This window comes from Anas platyrhynchos, chromosome 2, assembly GCF_047663525.1.
Source record: "Anas platyrhynchos isolate ZD024472 breed Pekin duck chromosome 2, IASCAAS_PekinDuck_T2T, whole genome shotgun sequence".
In the NCBI taxonomy this organism is placed as follows: Eukaryota; Metazoa; Chordata; class Aves; order Anseriformes; family Anatidae; genus Anas; species Anas platyrhynchos.
This window is the reverse complement of record NC_092588.1, coordinates 62218824-62238747: the sequence shown is the minus strand read 5'-3', so window position 1 is coordinate 62238747 and position 19924 is coordinate 62218824. Positions and strand designations below refer to the sequence as shown.

General features: G+C 38.3%; 1 protein-coding gene across 6 annotated transcripts in view; it reads left to right on the top strand.

The window, feature by feature from the left end:
* MBP (myelin basic protein) overlaps positions 1-19924 on the top strand; it is a 111201-nt gene that overhangs the window by 11572 nt on the left and 79705 nt on the right. For 4 of the 6 annotated variants that reach the window (XM_027451879.3, XM_027451882.3, XM_027451880.3 and 1 more), the window contains exon 2: positions 13441-13515. In XM_027451879.3, coding sequence (XP_027307680.1) covers positions 13465-13515 — 51 coding nt within the window. In that variant the 5' untranslated portion in view covers positions 13441-13464. Of the gene's footprint in view, positions 1-952; positions 1092-5757; positions 6153-13440; positions 13516-19924 lie in introns of those variants that run through there. The other 2 variants (XM_027451881.3, XM_038173687.2) reach the window with 2 other exon arrangements.

Sequence of the window (19924 nt, the reverse complement as noted above, 5' to 3'; positions counted from 1 at the left end):
TGGGGAATTTAGTATTTGGCAGAGCTTCATGTTGGCACCACATGCCCTTTTGATTCAGACGTTTCAGGCTCAGGCCTTTACCTGTTCTTGGTGAACAGTGATTACTTCGCGTAGTCCATTGTGTACCAAAATGATTTCCTCATATGATGACAGCAGTCCTTAGCTTTATGCTGTATGGGTTTATGTTTCAGATATTCATTTGTAGCCATTGCATTACTATTTAATATCTGAATAACTTCTTGGGGTAAGGTTATAAATACGTTCAATGAAACTTTTCTTCAGGACCTCTATCTTGAACTGAATGTAAGAAGAGTTATGGTTTGCAGTTAGAAATGTTCTAGTAACAATCCTGTTGGCAGTGACTTCATAAGAAATACAGCTTTTGTAATATGTTTTGAATGGCATGTGAAATGACCTCTTTAATCTTTTCAATAGTGCTTAATTTCGGTAAGACTTTAATACATTAGTAAAAAAAAAAATCATAGTAGAATGCAAATAATTTTCAGTATTTTAAGAGAGGTATATTGCATGTATCCCAAAACCTTAGTGTAATCATTTATTTTATTATATATTGAAGATTTCTAAACTGGAGAATGAATGCAGGGAAAAATCATGCTAAAAAGTATATAGTACCTCCAGGATACATCTTAGATACATGAGTTCTTACTTTTAACTCTAATGTCTATCAATGGTTCTTATGTTTTAGGAATCTGTTTTTCAGGCTGTAATTATTTGTGAAGTGAAAAATCACATTTTCTTGTCCAGTTTGTAAATTAGCCTCTATGGATAAAAGATTAACATGCTGATAAAGCATTGGTATGATGGTACATCTGAAGACAGCCAGATGATTAAAGGCATTTCACAATTGGCCAATTTTGTACTTTAACCTGAGAGAACTAACCAGAGCTTTGGCAAGAGAGCAATTAAATAATTTCATAATCACCCAGGCATTACAGCAATAACACTGGCACACGTAAGCCTGAAAGCTGGTTTTGCAGTGTGTTCCTGATGTGCAGTAATGCAGTTGCCTTCACTGGGTTTGCTTGCAAAAGCGAAGACCACCCAAATGAGTGCAGCCAGATGACTTTAAGGCAAGTCCGTCTTCACATCTCTCTGAAAGTACTGTATGAATGCAAGAAGACTTTGAGGCTGTGTTTGTTTTCACGTTGGTTTTAAATAGATAGAAAGCTTATCCTGTAATATGTCTTTCTGTGGTATTGAATCATTTTTTTATTGATTGAGAGAGGCGTTAACTTTGGGCATGTTGACTCAATTCCAGTTTCTAATTGCATTCCCTGTGTGCAAAACCTTCTCCTGCAGTGTCAGTTGAATAAGGTGCCTGTCATTTACAGTTCAAGTATTCTCAGTATTTAAAGGTTGCTGCAATTCAGAAGTGTTTGAAATTATTCTTAGTTTTACGTGGTTGGGAACCCAGTATTTTGAAGTTATTGAAAAGATTTTTATCTTTATGGTAACTGAAATTGCAACACTTAAGAAGCTTACTGTATTTTTACAGTAATAGCTTATCATCTAATGGTCTGACTTTACCCAGAATACCAAATTTTATAGCCTGGTGTCACTTGAGTTCCTGAAAATTAAGCTATCATTAGATAAAACTGAAAAATACATGCACTTACTTCAGCTCATAAAGAAGACCCTTGCAATACCATGCCTATAATGTAAGGTTAGATGCAGGTCGGAGAAACTGTCCTGGTGGTGCAAAGTGGTGCCTCCTGGCTTGGCTGTGGGCGTGCAAAAGGTAAGCAAAGGAGCAAGCAAGCAGCATGGTGGGAGTGCTGTGACTTTAAATGAACAAAACAGTGATTGAGCAATATCTACCGTGTTGGGAGTGTGTGGTACTGATGTTCTACCTACCCCTCATCTCGCTGATTCCCTTATTACCTGCTGTTATTAGCTCTTCCTACTTGTTGTTGGAAAGAGCCTGCGTGGTAAAATCTGCAGCCCTCCTCTGTTCAAGCAGACAGCTAATGCATAATGTCATTTAGAGTGCTTCAGGACAGGCAATTCATGTAACATAGCTGGCAAAATTGGGATATATCTGTGCATTATTAAATGAACATAGGGGTGAGCTTAAGTAAACTCTGATGTATCCAAACTGATGAAATGTTTGCATGCAGCTTTGTTTAAAAACAAACAAACAAACAAAAATCAGTCCTGGTGCTAATCGCTTTCCACTTTGCTTAACTTTAAAAACAGACAAAGCCTGCTATGCTTTTAGCTTATGTTTTTAAACATCCTTACCAGATAGTACGAAGCTTGTGGTTTGGGGGTGGGGCAATGTTTTGGTTGGTTTGGTGGTTTGGTTTTCTTTTTTTTTTTTTTTTTTTTTTGAGTGAGTATTTTGTGCTGCAAGATAAGAAATGGGGAAAACACTTTTTTTTTTTTTTCTTAGTGTAGCTTTATTTATATATGTACATATATATTTGGACACTGATCATCTGCAAAATGACCGTCAAATACCACAGTGAGAATGGATTTACTAATAGATACTTATAAATGGTAATGCATTAAACTTATTGGATGTACTAAAAGAAGATAGTGATTAAAACTGTAACATTAGCATAGTAAAGGCAAGTTTGGACATCTAGAATCATGGAAAAAAGTAGTTATTGCTTTATGGTGTACATACTGACAGTTAAAAGCTGTCGGTACTATATCATTGCTTGCAAACTGTCCACTTACAATTCCAGTAAGAGCTCTTTTAAGCAAGAGGCTACGTTAAATAAGAAACCAATTGTTTTCACTCATTGATAATTCATATGTTAAATGACAGATTTTTTATTCAGGTATCATACAAAGAAAACAACTTGCATTATCAACTTCCCTTTTAGCATTACAAGCTGTTGTTTCCTGTGAGTGAGTTTGATGAGAACTGGTTAGATGGAGTTACCGTCTGAGCTGGGAAAGTAAGGAATTCAGCCAAAGCAGGTGTGCTGGCTGAAATGGGCATCCACAGGTGAAGGTAATCCCCTGGGCCACCCTGGGCTGTTCTTGCCTGTGGCCAGAGCCCTGCCATTCGTGCTGTCTCTGAAATATAGTGGTCACTCTCTTGTGTCTTATCTTGAAAGTGGTTGTAGTTTTCTCTCTCCTGGTCCTTCCAGACCCTTTTCTTCCAGTGTTCAGAACCACTCTGACTTGCAGTTCAGATTTATACACAGGCAGGATATATTTTCTCCTCTTCCAACACTGTCTTTTAACCTTGCTTTTCTTTTAGGTGTGACATCTCATGGGTTTTTAGTCTTGTCCCTGGATGATAGGCTCCTATTGCTTTCATTATCCCAGCATCTATTCTAGTAAAAAAAAATTAAGCTGCTAGACATGGCTGACAAGAGCTGTACCTTGCATTCAGATGAGGTTATACGTGTGTGTTGTGTGATGACATCAGTCCTTCCCTGTCATGACTGGAAATACCCCCTCGTCATACAACATACGTCTGTTTGTCTTTTTTTTTTTTCTTCTTTTTCTCCCCTGCCAGATCATGTTGGTGACTCACAGTTATCCTGTGATCAACCCGTAGACTGATCTTTCCCCTCAGTACCTTCTGAAATGCTCCCTGGTTTCCCACATCCTGTGTGAGTATGCGAATCACAAGCTGGTTATCTAATGGTACTGATGACCTCCTGCTCTGGCTGTTTAAATAAAGGCAGGCAGAGAGGGGTTACTGTGGTTTCTGCTCTGCCTCGTGATAAGCCCAGGCCTGATGGTTAGCGTGATGTGTGCCTGAGAAAGTCTGCTGAAATAACACCTCAGAGAGCAGAGAAACACCTCGTTGTTGTATTTCAACAGGGTTCTGGTGTAAAATGAGGTGAAGCTGCTTAGGCACGTTATCATGGCTGGTGTAATTTATCTCTGTCTTTGTGCTGTATCTATCATATGAGAGAAGGGTTTACCTCCTGAGCGTGTGCTTTGTGTGCTGAGGTTGCAGGAGATTTAGGGAAGCAATGTTCTTCATCTACCTTCACATGCTGCCTGGCATAACGAGAGACCCTTTTTGGTGGAGGGCTGCAGACCGTGTCGCAGATTAAATGATGATCATTGAAACGTTTTCTTCTTGTTTTAATAACACTCAGTTAACAATAAAAATAGAAAACGTTGTCCTTATACCTCACAAAGGAAGCTTGTTCAAGATTAAGATGATAGTGTGATGGGTGCTGTGAATAATACCTCTTAAGATTACTTAGCTTTTAATCATGGAGTGAATTTGAGGTGTATTTTGGTAAACATCTTTGAAAATGAATATGCTGCTAAGCTCTTTATTAAAACACAGATTTTCTTATTCCATTGACTTGTTGCAAGATTTAGCTGTCGTTTTGTTTTTTTGTACAGTGAATAAAACATGATTTGACATAAATGCAGAACTGCAATAGAAAGCAATCCTGAAGAAAACAGTGTTTGGCCTGACACATTCCTTTGTCTTCCTTTTAACATGAAATAAACAATCTAATTTTAATGAAAGAAGGGGAAATAATTGTCTTGTGTACGTTTCATACATCATTGTGTTCAAATAGAATTTTATTTTTCTGGGCCTGTTATTCTCGTCAGTAGGAATTCAGTAATAATTATTCCTATGCTGTCTTTGCTCACAGCTCTCCCAACCTTTATAGAGGCTACATTTAGTACATGAAATTGAAGATTTAGGAAAAAAAATGAGGCAATTCTTGAATGTGAGGCACAAAAGTACTTTACATTTGATGAAGCACACAGCACAAAAGTACTTTAAAGTATATATGACAAAGCACACAGCTACAGTAATAGTATCAGGATGATGTAAAGACTTAAGTGGTTTCTCACACAGATTGCAGAGTCAGGGTTGCTGCTGTTACTCATTAATTATGTAAAATTCCAAGTGCAACACCTCATGGCTTAGTGACTGCAACATGCCCAGCTTCTGACCTCACCGAGGAAAGCCCAAAGTAGCCAGACTGAAATTCCCTTTGAGAAACAGGTAACTTTGTTTATTTCTCAGATATACAGTTATCCTTAGGAAGAAGTATTTTTGTTTTCTCTGTTTGGAAGGGAAAGCAACCCACTCTATCACTGACAAAAAAAAAAAAAAAAAAAATCCCAAACCAGTGTCATAGTATTGCTGCCAGATACACATTGAGGAGCACACAAATACTGCTTCTCTACAGTCACTTTGTTCTTGGAATTAGTTTCTTGATGTAGAAGTAGAGCATCTTGTGACACCTCATGAAGCTTCAGTGCCTATGAACAACTTGCACAGCAAAGGGTTTCAAGCTGGAGAGTCTTGTTTTGCATGCCCTAACAGACTGTGGGTAATAGCAACCTGTTAGGAGGTTGTCACAAGACCCATGAGTCTTGTTACGTATCTTAAGCACACTCAAATCAAAAGCTTGGGGACTAAGTTTCCATCAAGTTATTTAAAAAAATAAAAATTACTTTCAAAGCGTAACTTTATGCATGAATGCTCAGGCAATCAGGCTAGGAAAGAGAAGGCAAAGGAGTAACATAGCATGTAATGAGTGAGGAATATAAGCATATATATTGTTCAGGGTGCTTTTTTCACGTCACAAAAGACAAATTGGGTTTTGTGCCTTCTTGGCAGTGAGCTTATGGGAAGGGAGGGACATGGCTTTACAGCAGCAGATTGAGCCAAGAGGGAGTCAGCTGGGAGTGCGGTGAAAAGTCAGAGCCTTTCGTAATATCTATATTTATGCCAAAAGTAAGAGAGGAACACTTAGAGGAAACCCGACTCTCGGCTGATATGTTTACAGTATGGATAGGTAGATCATGTGTGAAGGCAGAACAGGCGGAGGGAAAGGTGGGGCAGTGTCTTTTTTTTTTTTTTTTTAAGCTTATTTAAATGAGAAGGGTGTAGTGGTTCATTGTTTTCTCCCAGCAATGTTAACGGTGTCTGGAGAGGATGAATCATCTTCTTGTCCCATCTGTCAGTCAGTCGAATATGAGAAGATAAGAGCCAGCGTGCAGTGCCTTTGATTCACGTGTGTTTGGAGCTGCAGGTGTGCATTTTGTCATCAGTCACTATGGTGTGTTAGGGAGACGCTGAGCATCAAAGTGGCTGTGTTCGCTGGAAAACTCACTTCTAGAGGGAAAACATACAGCTCACTGTTTGGAGAGGACTTGTCTCTCTAAATAGACACACAAAAAATGTGAGTCTTCAAATGTATCTTGTTTTGATTTTCGTGGTGTCTCTTCATTTTTATGTGAAAACAAATGTTAGGTCTTCTGTGATTTCAGAGTACCGTAATCTCAAAACCCGAAAGTCTGCACGTAAGTCATAATGATACTTGCCTGCATGGTTTCTTGATTGCTCCTTGTCTTTTTCTGCTGTTCTACTGATAAGATCCTTATTTTGGCCTGAAATTCTCTACCATTTGAAATCAAATTTCATTCTTAATTTTTTTCATTTTCCTGCTTAATGTTACATTTATGTTATGTTTCCTTGTGTTCTGGTTTCTCTCTGAGTATTTTAGCATTTAGGGCAAGTACGTCGTTCAGTTGCTGACTCATTCAGGTCAAGAGGTGAAGTCCACTGCTGCAGGCTTGCTCCTAAAGGAGATATACAGCACTTTAGGAGCAATGATAGTGGAAAGTGCTGGTCTTAAGAGCTTATACCATGTGTTCACTGTATGCAGAATGAGGTTGCGGTGCATCTCTGTACTTAGCTATTCTTTCTATATCTTTCTCTCTCTCTCTCTTTTTTTTTTTTTTTTTTTTCCCTTGGGATTTATTTTATTGCAGTGGCAAAATATGTTGTCCCTGGAGCAGGGAAATGCTGAGGAACAAACACCCATGAGTATGCCCCTGAGCTTTTTCAGAGGGCTGGGAAAAATCGGTGCGTGCTTCTAGGTCTTCATGAGTCCTTCTTTGGACCCCAATTCAGTATGGAGGGAAAAAAAATAGATGTTTTGTTGTTATTTTGTTTTGTTTTTCTTCAGTAGGGTACCTGAAAGGGTGAAAAGTGAAGATATAAAGACAGCACGTAGCAAATTAAATGAACGTGTTGATATTAGTGAATGAAATTCAAATAGACAAATCAGTCCTCATTTAATAATAAGGCAACAATCCCTTTTTGGATCAGGCTCAAGGGATGCGATACTAGGACGCTCCTTCCATCATGGTGTTGTGAAGACAAACAGTGAGCATGTGGCTAATGCCGTCTGATCACAAACGTTCAGGATTTGTGTTTGTACAAGGGAGTACAGATAATGGTGTGTGCTAGGTGATGCCAGGTGAGCATTTTTCTGTTCACGAAGGGAGGCAGAAAAGCCCCGTTGAAAAATTTGTTCTAAAATTGTCTATTTTCTCATTCCTAATGGGGAACATGAGGCTGACAGTGTTTCAGAAAAAGAGGGTGGAGTGGGCTGAAGGAAGAAAGAAGGGAAAAACAAGAGAAGCATAAGCTACAGGCAATAAATATATATGGTTTAGAAATTTCATTATGATTGCTCTTGCAGGCTGCTGTCTGTAATCAAGTTTGGACTGTCCTCAGGTGAAATTCCTGAAATTTAAATGTGTTTAAAAAAAAAAAAAAAAAAAAAAACCAGAAACAATGCAATATCCTTCTTGTTGAAGAGAGAGGGAAAAGTGTAAGCAAAGCAGTCAGAAAAGATCAAGAAAAAGAACCAGGACAAATAAATAAATAAATAAATATTTAAATCCTTTCTGCTGTGCTTACTCCGTGACAGCTTTGGGAAATAATTTGGTGTTCTTTTCACAAAATATATTCTACTGCAGTATCATAGCCTTGTAGCCTTTCTCCAGTGTCATACTGTTTACATGTAATGTACTGATACTGAAATAGTTTTGATACCTTTGGTGGATGAGGTGTACCTAAACTACTGAGACACTGCACTAGCACGAGGGAGTGTTTTCTCAGGTGTTTAGAATTTGAACCATCTCTTAGAGGGACACTATTCTAGGTCTAGGGTCCTCACTAAAGAGCATACAGCTGTCTATAAACATGTAAATTGTTGTAATGCCTACATAGGCCAGATTTCTAATATGCAAGGTACTGTGCAAGCATAATCTAAAATGAATGTATTGCTACTTACTGCCAATGACTTTTCTGATCTGAATATTACTGTTTGCCACTGTAATTTTGTTTTTTGCCATTGACTATGGACATATATAGAGAGAATCATTTGGTTTTCTTTCAGGACATGTTCCTCAGAGAAATAGCACTGTGGAACTCAAAAGTGAAGTAAGGTTTGATCCAGCAAGGATTACACACTTCCATGGGGAATGAAAAGTTAAATTTATGTGAAATAATGACGAAACTTGTAAGAGATATAAAACATTTATTTCACAAAACTTAATGCTTGAATTAAGAGGGCTGGATTCCTAGGAAGCAATTTGCCCACGAGGTGAGTTACTTTTGTGTGGTTGCTTGCATCTGATTCTGACTGTGGCTACTGATGCAGTTAGCTACAGGTCGCTCACCTGAGGCTGCAAGAGGTTTTCTTTCTTGGTACATGGGAGTCCCAGATGACCATGATGAGGGAATTCTATGGAAACAGTTTAGGTGTGCCCAGGGTCTGTCTATTTTTAAAAAGATGCTGAAGTGAAGGGCTTCTTTCTAAAGATGCACATCACCCTGAGAGCCTAGAAAGCACTCTCAACATTTCTAGCTAGCAGCTGGGCAATAGGTCAGCTTGCTTCCCAGGAAGCTACATAACCTGGACTTGACACTGGTGAAAAAAAAGATTTGTGTGTCACTGCTGGGGAAGTTTGTCATCAAGAGTTTGCATCAGAGGGCTACCAAAATTTGACAGAACTTGGACATTTCTTAACAGTAACTATGCTGCTTTCTTTTGTCTAATAAGATCTGGATGTAGTAGTAAAATCCAGTTTTATTCAGACGAGAATATCAATTAATCTAGCAGAAAGTTTTAAGTAAATTCCTGAAATATTTTTATGTTCCATGCTGACTCTTCCCATACGTGAGTAAGACTGTGAGCACTCGGTAAATGTATCTAGCACTGTAGCTCTGCACCATTATTCACCAGCATCAGTGTGTGGTGAATACATGTTCCTAGACAAGGTACTAATTATGAGCTGATACTTGTAAATATGTAAGCGCTCGCATACCTGTATTATTAGGTGTAGTTCTGTTGAGTCACACTGAAGTGCGTGGGAAGAGGTAAGATCGAACCCTTATTTTACATAACTAAATTGCTCTTCAAGGATAACATTTAACAATCCATTTGCAGCATCCTGTGACTTCCATTAGATAGTTTGTATGTTTTAAAGCTAAATAACTATTAATGTTCAATAAAAGTGCACCAGGTGCATTGGATTCTAGCCTCTTGTATTTCCTGAATTGTTATGATTCGTTAGCTGTCACTGTAAACAAGCTCGTGGGCTGAAATTTATTGTTTTTATTTAGATTACAGAAAGCTGATGTTCAGCGAGATATTACAGGAGATGTACACCCTTTAGAGTCTGACAATTACAAGTAGTGGACTTTTCTCAGGTTCCTTTCAGTGAGTAAGAAAAAGGTACTTTGCAGTTAAACCAGCGTAACCTGCAAAAAAAAGATACCAATCTGTTTCTTGGTATATTCAAAAAGTTTAGAGGAACATGTTTCTGCCTTTCAGGGGAAATTCTGAAGTGAGATTTAAACCTCTATGTAGGACAGTGTGTGTGTATGGGGAGATAACCTTTTCAGAACCTTGTCCAAAGTACAAATATCTATTTAATTTCAACAGGAAGGCTAGAATTGGGTTTAAAAAAGAAAAATATCTGATGATATATGTTTACAAAACCCATCTGTAATCAATTGAATCAATTTTAATCAAACATACATGCATTTATATATATTTATTTATTTATTTATTTATTTTGTGAATATGTGATATGCGGGACTGAGTTTTCCCATCTCTTTCTGTATTTGTTCATCTTTTAATTTTACACTTAGATAGCAAAGAGAGGTTTCTGTCCTGAAGTGGTGTTTCCACTGTTTCTAGCTGGAATACAGCTTTCTATCCTGAAGAAAGCAGAGAAGAAGGCTTGGCCTAGGCTTCCTGCAGGCCACCTGTTAGACTGACTCCCCGAGGAAGGTGACGTGGTGGGAGAAGGCAGTTTATTTTATTTCCCCAGGCAAGATCCCTGTGCTGTTTTGGGGAATCACTTGAAGCAGCCTGGGTAGCTGGAATGATTTCGGCAGCAGGCAGTGACTGGGTTATGCCAGGGTTTTGGCAGCAAAGCTGCTTCAGCTGGCTCCTGGCAGGGGGAGAGGTGTGGAGGCTGTTGGGCAGCTCTGCTTGTAGAGCTTGCAGTGCCTGCCTGGGCAGCTGGTGCTGTGGTCTGGTTGTTGCAGGTCTTCCCCGTGTCCCCTCTCATTTTGTGACTTAAGGTCATATGCAGAATCATTCATCTCGCAGGAATTACAAAACTTGCTGGATTTCACTAGGAAAGTTGAGGACATGTGCTGTTGTGGTCATAAGCTTGATCTCATGCTCAGGCCTATTTTGGAAGCTTATTGTTAGATCTGATTCACATCTGATTCAATGGAGGTTGCTGCATTTCTACAGCAGTTGTATTTTCTCATTGTTTTGGAGCTTTATGACTGTTCTTGTGGCTGTTTATCAGTGCTAAGGCACGTATGGACTCATCTGCAAACAAGGATGTAGCTGGGTTGACTGACATTTGTTGATAACTGCTAGGAGCTGCTGCTTTGCTGTATGCGGAGCTGCTTCGTCTGGCAACCTGAACGTTACGAAAATGACTAAAAAAGAAAATCCTCTTCCATCTCAGATTTCTTGAATAGTTGGCTGCAAGTTCCTACAAAGATTGTACACTGAGTAATCCCATTGAAGTCAGTGACTCAACTCATAGCATAAAAATCAGCACACATACAAACGGTGGCTTTCTCAGAACAGCAGCAATCACAAAATAGGTAGTCTTAACAACAGCCTGTACTTTCATCCCGAAGTGAAAATGACCCATGGTCTCAGTTTTTAATCAAGTACGGCAGACTTCTGCTCACATGTAAAGTGAAAAATCGGGTCTTTCTCTTTGCTGCTGGAAGTGATTTTAATGCTTCCAGGCTTGCGTATGCTGGTGTTGTGCTCTGATCATTGCAGATCTGCATGTTGTCCTCTCTAATTTCATGTTGCTACTTTCCCATCAAATACATACAGAACAGTTTGCATTATAGGCTTCCACTTCCAATTGGCATCAAAATTTTTGAAAGCCTTTATTTCCCAAAGGACCGCTTACAGATTTCTCCATTTCTGTTACTCTTAAGATATTTTTGTGCCTTTGTCTGGGAAGTATCTTTATCTCTACACAGGAATTTGTATCTTACTGGTTTGCTGGTTTTTCATTGTGCTTACTTTGTGCAGACACTTGGGAAGAAAACTGGCCTTATCATTTGCTACAGCTAGCTTGTGGCAGTGTGGAACTTGTTGCTGATTTTCTTTCCACTCACCGGCAAAGGATTTAAAATATTTATCTGGCTTAGTTTCACACCATGGTGCAGAATATGGTTTGTCTATAGCTAGTATCTTTCTCCACTATGGCAGTGCAGGAGTGGGGCCCCACTGTGCTGGGTGTTTCGTGGGCATGTGACAGTTATTCCTAGAGATTTAATCCACAGAAACAAGCGAGAGAAAGGTGAGGCAGGGCAGCAAGCAAAGTTCTAGTCCGCAAGTATTACATCAGCTCCATTGCCTGTTTACTTAAAGGTATGTGCATTGCAGAGCGTTTGATATTATTATCATTATTACTGTTTCTATAAATGACTTGGAACATCATGCCGGTATGTTCCTGGATAGGATAGATGTTTCCTCTGGTTTTGTATTCCACTTGGTATTTTCCTTAGGTCGCAAAGTAGGCGATGAGAGATGAGCTGCCTTTCACAGGGAAAAGGGGAAAGGCTGCTCTGAGGTAGTTCAGCTCTGAAATCAAGGTTGTAAGTGCATTTTTGGGGGATTTTTAATTGTAAATTTTCATAATGTCACAATAATTTAAACTGGTTTTGCTGATTTCACAGTTTCAAAAGCTGTATTTCAATCTTTTATGCAACACATACATCTTAAAAAAATCTATTATTTGGCAATAAACTCTATATCGAGTACACTTAATGAGTTTGGATGGTTTTTAATTTTTCCTCTGTGAGACCTCAGAAGTAGATTTAATGGGGAGTGATTTGATCACATAGTGACATGTGTCATTTTGAGTGTTGAGTGGCTGGAATTTGGTGGATAATTGAATAAGCACTGGAGACCCTTGCTAATTTGAAATGTATTATGTGTGTCTGGGGAGAAATCTGTCAGTCCGTCCGAAATTGCAGTAGCAATGCAGGACAGAGTGGCTTTCAATAAAATGCACATTTGTGATGGAAAGTCAGAAGTAATCAAAGTCTCTATCTGTTGGAGATACGTATCCCTTGGTATGCAGGTCAGTCCATGTATCTGAGCTTATAACCGTGTCTTTATTTTTGAGTATAACTAGGTAATAGGCTGTTGTTTTACTTCACGTGTTTTCTGTCATAGCAAAGGTCTGTTGTGCTCCTCTGCCAAGCTTTTGCAGAAGATATTGTTAATGAAGTAACAGCCTTCTGATACTGTTTGAGCATTGCGCAAATATTTCTGATGCCAAGGTTTTATAGTATGTAGCATTATATTTGTTGCAGAGTAGCAAATATTGCTGTTCGTCAGAAATTCAACATTATGAGCAAAAGTCCAGTTCATAATTCTGAGAAGAGAAAGTCTCTTTGAAACTTCTTTTGGAAGTAGTTTTAAGTTTCAGGGCTTTAAATGTTACCTTGCACCGTCTTTAGGTACTAAAACTCAAAGACAAACCGTGTCTGTGTAAGATACTATACAGACACAGGCTTCTAAGAGACGAAATATGCAGTGTAACCACAAATGCAAGCTAAAAGCTGAAATTTGAGTGTTGTGGTTTAACCTACATAAGCTCTGCTAAAGCTGAGATACACCACAGTAAGCCAGAAAATACAAAGAAAAGGTTGGCATTCCATTCCTATGTGCTTGCCATGAAAGCCTGTGCTTTAAAGAACATATCCATTCTCACCTCCACAGCAAATTGTTAGCAGTTTGGTGTGGTGCTTGGCTTTTTTCAGTAATTGCTGTTTATGTAATGGCAAATGTGAATTCTAAAGAACTTACTTGATCCCTTATAAAAATCTGCAGCTACAAATCAGCTGCTACATATTGTACAGTTGGGATTGTAAATATGATATCAAAAAATAGGGCTTCTGCCTAAATACTGACCTAGTCTTGGCTTATGTACAAATCAAATGTTTTATTTTCCCTTCTCTTCCTTTTTTAAGAAGGAAAATTTACTGTGGACTGTAAAAATGTTTATTGTATGAGAGCTGTTTCGCTGTACTGTCCAAGGAAGAATTAATTTGTATTTCAATATAAATGTATTGGTTTCAAAATTTCTGTTTTGTTTTTGTCTTTTCAGAATTTGAAGTTCTGGTGGTAGATCATGGGGAACCATGTAGGGAAACGAGAACATAGTGCTGACAAGTCAACAAAGGTAAGAGCAGAAAATTGAAGAGGCAAGATCATTTCAGAAATCTGTGTTATATAATAATTTATATTTACTACCTTAACATATTTACCAGATCACTTTCACCATTGCTATTTTTGTAGTTGTTATTTTAAAATGAAATCATTTTTTTAAGAGGGTCCTATGAGATGTAGCCAGACGAGGATTTTGCTGTGTTGGATGAAGTTTTCATGTGTCAGATGCATAGCTGACAAAATGCTTCTCAGTCATGTTTGAAATGAATGAAATGAGCCTTAGAAGCAGGAAATTGCAGACATTTTTAAAGAGCCAATGAGCTGACTAATGTTTTACTTATTGACAGCTTTCCATTTTGGCAGTCGTTGGCTTTATCATTAAGAAAGGAACTGTATGGAAACAAGTAAAATAAGAGGATTCCAAAGGCAACAATTGTCAGTCTCAGTAGATACAACTTCAAAAATCTCCTTGGTAGAAAGAGGAGAACCATCAAAATATTAACTAAAAGTTAGTATATACTTTCTAGGCCTCTGTTGACACTTTGTATTTCACGTATTATGTGATATTCTGTTTGCCTTGTGATAATATCTTGTTTATTTGTGTGTCTGCATTGTACAGAAAGTGTATTCACACGTATCTTAAAATAAAGCATATATAAAAAAGTTGTTTCTTCTTACTAGCTTTTGCTAACTTTCCTCTACCCATCCCCACCCAAAAAGAACAGTTTACAGTCCAATCCCACAGTGTATAAACTTATTGCCCTTTGCATCAGACAGATGATGTAAACAGATAGTTCTGTGCTCTGGCTGGAGGAATGCAGGTATTTTGCATTGCAGTGGCACAGATAAGCAGCTATCCCTAAAAGGTTTATGCAGACTAGAATTCATATAGTTACTAGTTCGTTGACTTCTTCTTTAGGGAAGTACATGAGGATGTTGGAGGGAACAGAAAACAGCAGGAAGAGAGAACTGGAAACATGCTTTTGTTTTCTATGCAGTGTTTTACAAAACGGTTTTGGTTTCAGTGAAAACAATAGCGTGAGTCCCAAGCCGTGTTTGGCACTTTAAGATTTTTGGTTACATTTCTAGAAAATTGCCTTGTGCAGATCCAGCAAAGTCATGTGTACCTAACAGATGTATTTAGTCAAATATTTTGACTCTTTCTGACCAAGTGTGGGAGATCCTGCAGGTGTGATATGGCAGGTACACAAAGCTTAGACTGTTGTGCACCATGTGTCCTGTGCTTAGGTTTTTCTTTGGGCACAAAATCTGGTTAGAAGAACTCTTCATAACTTCTCTCCCACTTTGGGATCATGTGTCTTACACATCTGAGTCAGTGAATTGTCTGGCACATGGGGCCTTAGAAAGGAGAAGATTCTTCAGGATCTAGCAGTCTATGCCATGGGCACAAGTCCTTCAGGAATGAGCAAGAGTCAGGTGTCCATGAGTCTTGCACTGAGTATGTAAAACAGGTCTAGAAGGAAAAAGACAGTTGAGCTCTTTTAAATTCATTTTTCCTTATCATTCCATGAATGTTGAATTCTGCAATGAAAATAACATTCATTGATGTAAAATATTTCGAAGGGGGAACCTACTTCTGTAGCAATATCTTCTGTCCCTCTCTCATCCTTTCGGAGTGCAAAAATAAAGCAAAACCCCAAACTTTAAAACAGCCAATGCTGATCAAGATCTCCCTTTACTCAAGAAAGACAGCAGTAGTGTCACAAGAAATGATAAGGCCACAGATCTAAAATCAGGAAAGATATGGTTAAGGTGCTCCCGTGTATTCCATGTAACCAGTCAATCTTGATTCAGTTCTTGTAGGCAATAGGACAGCTGTAACCATATGTACCATACTTGTTTTTAGTTTTCAAGCTGAAGTTGCTCTTTTGTCTTTGTTCAATATAGCTGTAAATTAGAACTGTTTTCCCACCAGTATTGTGGTGCTGCAGGCTTGCAGAGACTGCTGTGAAAATGCTGAATGACCTCTCCTTGCTCGTAGCAGTAGAACTACAATGCAGAAGGCTATCAGCTCATTCTAAAATTCATTACTTGTAACTTCAGGCTGTTTGTAATGTTTCAATTCCCCAAAATATAGTACCAAAGAAGATGATCATCTTAGGCAGCTTGTTTTGAACACATACCAGTCAGATTTTCTGCACAGACACCATACTGGCTCCTGAACAGACAGTCCAGTTCTCCAGGTAGCTACATCATGAATAGTGAAATGTTAGTGAAGATACTGTAAACAAACTGTAATTCTTGGTTGTACAGAAAATGCCCTGTAGTACAGCAATTACTGTGTGTATTTTTAATTTGTTCTTCTTTTTTTTTTTTTTTTTGAGTTGACATCATGCTTTGTTTTGCTTTCAGTAAATTTGGATATTTGACGGCAAATTAGAAATAGCCAGAAACCAATTATTTCATCAAATTCCTATTACGAGACCAAGATGCTTTCAAATTTGCAGATTTGTGAAAGGCAAGATGGCTTCCCATGCTGTGATGCTTCTTTCAAAATGTTATCTTCTTGATTTATAAAAATGCCAGGCTATAACGATGCTTTCATGAATAATGAGGAGAAATTTGAAATTAATTGAATGCTTTGAAAAGTGGTCTATTTGACTTAGGTAATGAGAAAAATACTTACAAAGCCCTCACCTTTCTCTACTATTTAAAGAACACAGCAATTTCTCCTATTTCTCTTTTACTTTGGATGGTTTTAGGCTACTGAGTCTACTGAGTCCTGCAGTAAATGTACAACTATTGATTTTGTTTAACTTAGTTCTTGGTGGTAATACTTGGGTTTAAACTTATTTAAATGTATCTGGGAAAAACAGAAAAGAAAATAATGTCCTGTTCTTCATGTCACAAATTTTGTTACCTTCTCTGAGAATTGAATGTAGAATTAAAAGAGTGGGTGAACAAAGTTTTGTTGATCTTTTTTCTGAGTTGTAGTTGATCTATCTTAATTCGGCACAGCTGCAAAGAGCCATGGGCTTTTTTTTTCTAATGTCAGAAGGTGTGTTCAAGTGTTTCATTAGAACAGTTCCTTGCCACTGTCTGTTCTGGCTGTCTCCCTTGGAGAATTCTGTTCAGCATATATATGCATCCCTAAATCTCTGAACCTTCTTGATAGCTGTCAAAACTGGCTCTTACCTTCTGTGTTGATTGTTCAGGCCCGTGGTGTTGGGAAGAAGTCTTTCGGTCACTGCCTCAGCTATTCTAGAACTACCAAATTCAGCAAGACCACAGAGCCTGATTTTCTGTACCTCAGGTCACATCATATGGTGGGGTGCTGGAAAGCAAGCTTGTGACTTGTATGAAAGATAAAAACCCACTGCCCTGCCATGTAAAGAGATTGCTCAAGAAGTATAAGAAGGAAACGTGTTGGATCATTTGCCTATTTCATGTCCTTGCTGTATTTCGGGTATGCTGTCAGTAAACACCAAGGAACCAAAATCAATTGCTACCTCTGATATCCAGCTCTGAGGAACTTTGAGAACTGTAAATTTGCCACAGTATATTGATTTTCACAGTCAGAAATTCAAAACAGATGTAGTGATGATAAAGCACTCAATCTACAGTTTAATGTTTTGCTTGAACTACAAAGGCATCTGTTAATAATGACCAAGTCTTGGTGTATAGTACATTTATGAAAAATCTTACCTTTGATTATCATCTTAAGTGGATTCTGTAATGTGTTTTGCAGTGGTTCATTTGATAATTGTAAGAAACAAACTTGTTCTCTGTGTTTAAAGTGAACTCAAAAGTTAGTTCAAGCAAAATTGCTCTGGTAAGCATGCGTCAATCAACAAATCAGATGGTTTCTACACTGATTCTGAAGAGAATTTTGTTTTTTCTTCTCCTTATATGGTTGATGTTCAGAGATCTCACACCCTGTGCAGCCTTACTCCTGATAACATTGACAGAAAGTTTTCTGGCTCTCCCTGATGAGAGAGGTGTGAAATTCTGAAGCTGGCTGTCTCAGTGTAGTACTTGTTTAATTTACCTCCTAGACACTGAGCAATCTGCAAGCAGAAGAGTTTCACACTGATCTCCTTTGATGCCCTACCTCAGACTGTTGAGACTGCTTGTTTCTAAACCATGTGCATGTTTGTTGTTCTTTTCTTTTACACCAGGTGCTTCCTCTTAGTATGCATGATAAAGTACCAAGAAAGGGGGGAGGGGGGAGGGAACACAACAGGTGGAGTAATTTGATTAGTTATATTAATTGCATTGAAGTCTTATTTTTTTAAGATAAAGCTTTATTACTCAATACGTCAAGTTTAAGAGATACTTGATATGCAGGTTATATAGGTTATGAGGTCTGGGATATGCTTTTTTTTAATGACACATGGTATTGTAGTTTAATATGTTTAAATACACTATTCTTGTTACCATGTGTAAAAAGAGTGAAGCCCTTTCACTTTTTCCCCTAGCAAAGTTATATAGTGTTATTTTTATTTTCCTTTAATATTTTTGTTTGTTTGTTTTTCTGAGCGTAAAACCTCTACCATAAAACAAAGAATCCAGGGACTCAAATGATGTACCCAATATATCAAATATATTTGATATATTGATTAAAATATTTGATATATTGATTAAAATATTCCCTCTCAAGCTCATTACTCCATCTCAATAGCTTTCTGAAGGTAGAGGGAAAACAAAGAGAAAAACTTTAAAATGTTGACCAAATCAAAGTTCTCTGTGAGAAAAGCGGTGAACACTTTCACCAGCCAGTTTTACAGGTTACACATAGAAAATCTCTCGAACTGCTACGTCTGGTCAGGCTGGTGTCTGGTACAAGGGAAGAAAGTTTTCAAAAGAGGCAATCCCATTCCAGGGAGCAAAGGGCAGTTCTGTAAAGCTAAGCAAAACCAGTTCAATTTGATAGGCATCTGTTTTCTTCAAATTCTGCCATTGACCTAGATTTGGCCTTGAGCAAATCCCTTTGTGCTGGCTGTATTCTCCTGTTACATTTCTTAACCTTCCTACTGTCTAACTAGATTGCTTGCTGGGACAGATGCAGTGTCATTCTGTATTAATAGGAGGACTTTGAGACTTTGAGTGGAGCCTTCAGGCACTAATGTGCTTCAGACAGTGAGATGATATCATAGCGATACAGAAAGGACAGTGCTGTTTGAAGCCCCTGAGAATGCCAAGTATGTGGTAACTATGACATCTTTCATCAAAAATTAACCTTTAGACCATCATTCAGCATTGTACTGAAGCCTGTTCAATGTTTAAGTAGGCAAGTAGCTCTGCTATGGAAGGACTGATTTATGTGTCCAAATTTAAGTCATGTGTTTAAATACTTGGCTGTTCATTAAACTTTTCAGGCAATGGGTTGAATAAGGTCTATTAATGTTACAGTATTTTTTTTTAAGTCTAAAATATCTGAAGCTTATCATAAGTATGTGTGGAAGAAAAACCGTCAGTGGTGTAGAAGTCATACTTTTATGATTCTTAATTCCCCTTTTTCCTATGTATTTGAATGCTACTGAAGGTAGCAATGCTTATGAACAGAGCAACTGGCAGAAGAGTTACACGTGGGAGGCAAGACTGAGAAGGGTAAGCAGCAAGTTATGGTCAGTACCGTGGCACCTGAGTATTTAAGGCTTTTACCTGAATTGTGTAATACTGGACATTTTTCATTAGACCTTCATTTTAATGAAAAAGCAAGTAAATACATAAATAAATGTTAAATGAAATATATCACAAGAATGTTTTTCTGTTGTGCATGAGTGCTAAGTACCAACGTTTCTTGGTTTAGGTCTTGAGCTGGTTGAGTCTGCATGGGTGTAAAAGGAAGAGGTGCAGTCACTGTGGTTTTGGCTGGGGAGGAGGAAGGGTCTTAGGCTTTCTTCTCCCACCCTCAGCCTGCAGAACTGACTAGCAGAAGAGGGAAGTGCGCGCTGTAATTTTTGAGGTCTTGTGCATCAGATGCCATGTTGCTGTGGTAGTTTCCTATAGTTTCTTTCTCATCTGCTGCTTGTTAGCTCTGATACAGAGCTAGACAAATGTCCTGTCAGTTGAGTTTAATGATAGAACCACTAAAATTAACAAGGAATTGGAAGGAAAAGGGTATAATGCACTGCCCGTTCTTTTTGAACTCCCTGTGAACTGGGCTGCTTGCTGAACAGGCTTCTCTTAGGGTCAGCCCATACTGAAGCCCGAGAACACTGTGTTCAATGCTCTAGTGACTTCACATCAGAAAAATGAAGGTGAAGATGTCATTTTTAGTCTGGAGGAAGCAATAAGCGATACAGAGATCCTGGAGGGAGCGATATCTTCCTTCTTTCTCAAAGAACCTCTTTGTGCTTCTACTATTATGACGGTTTGTAGATCAACATGCTATCATGTGGCAATACGCTTTATCAGCTGCTCTGAAACTGGATGAGATAGGTCAAAAAACAACCTAG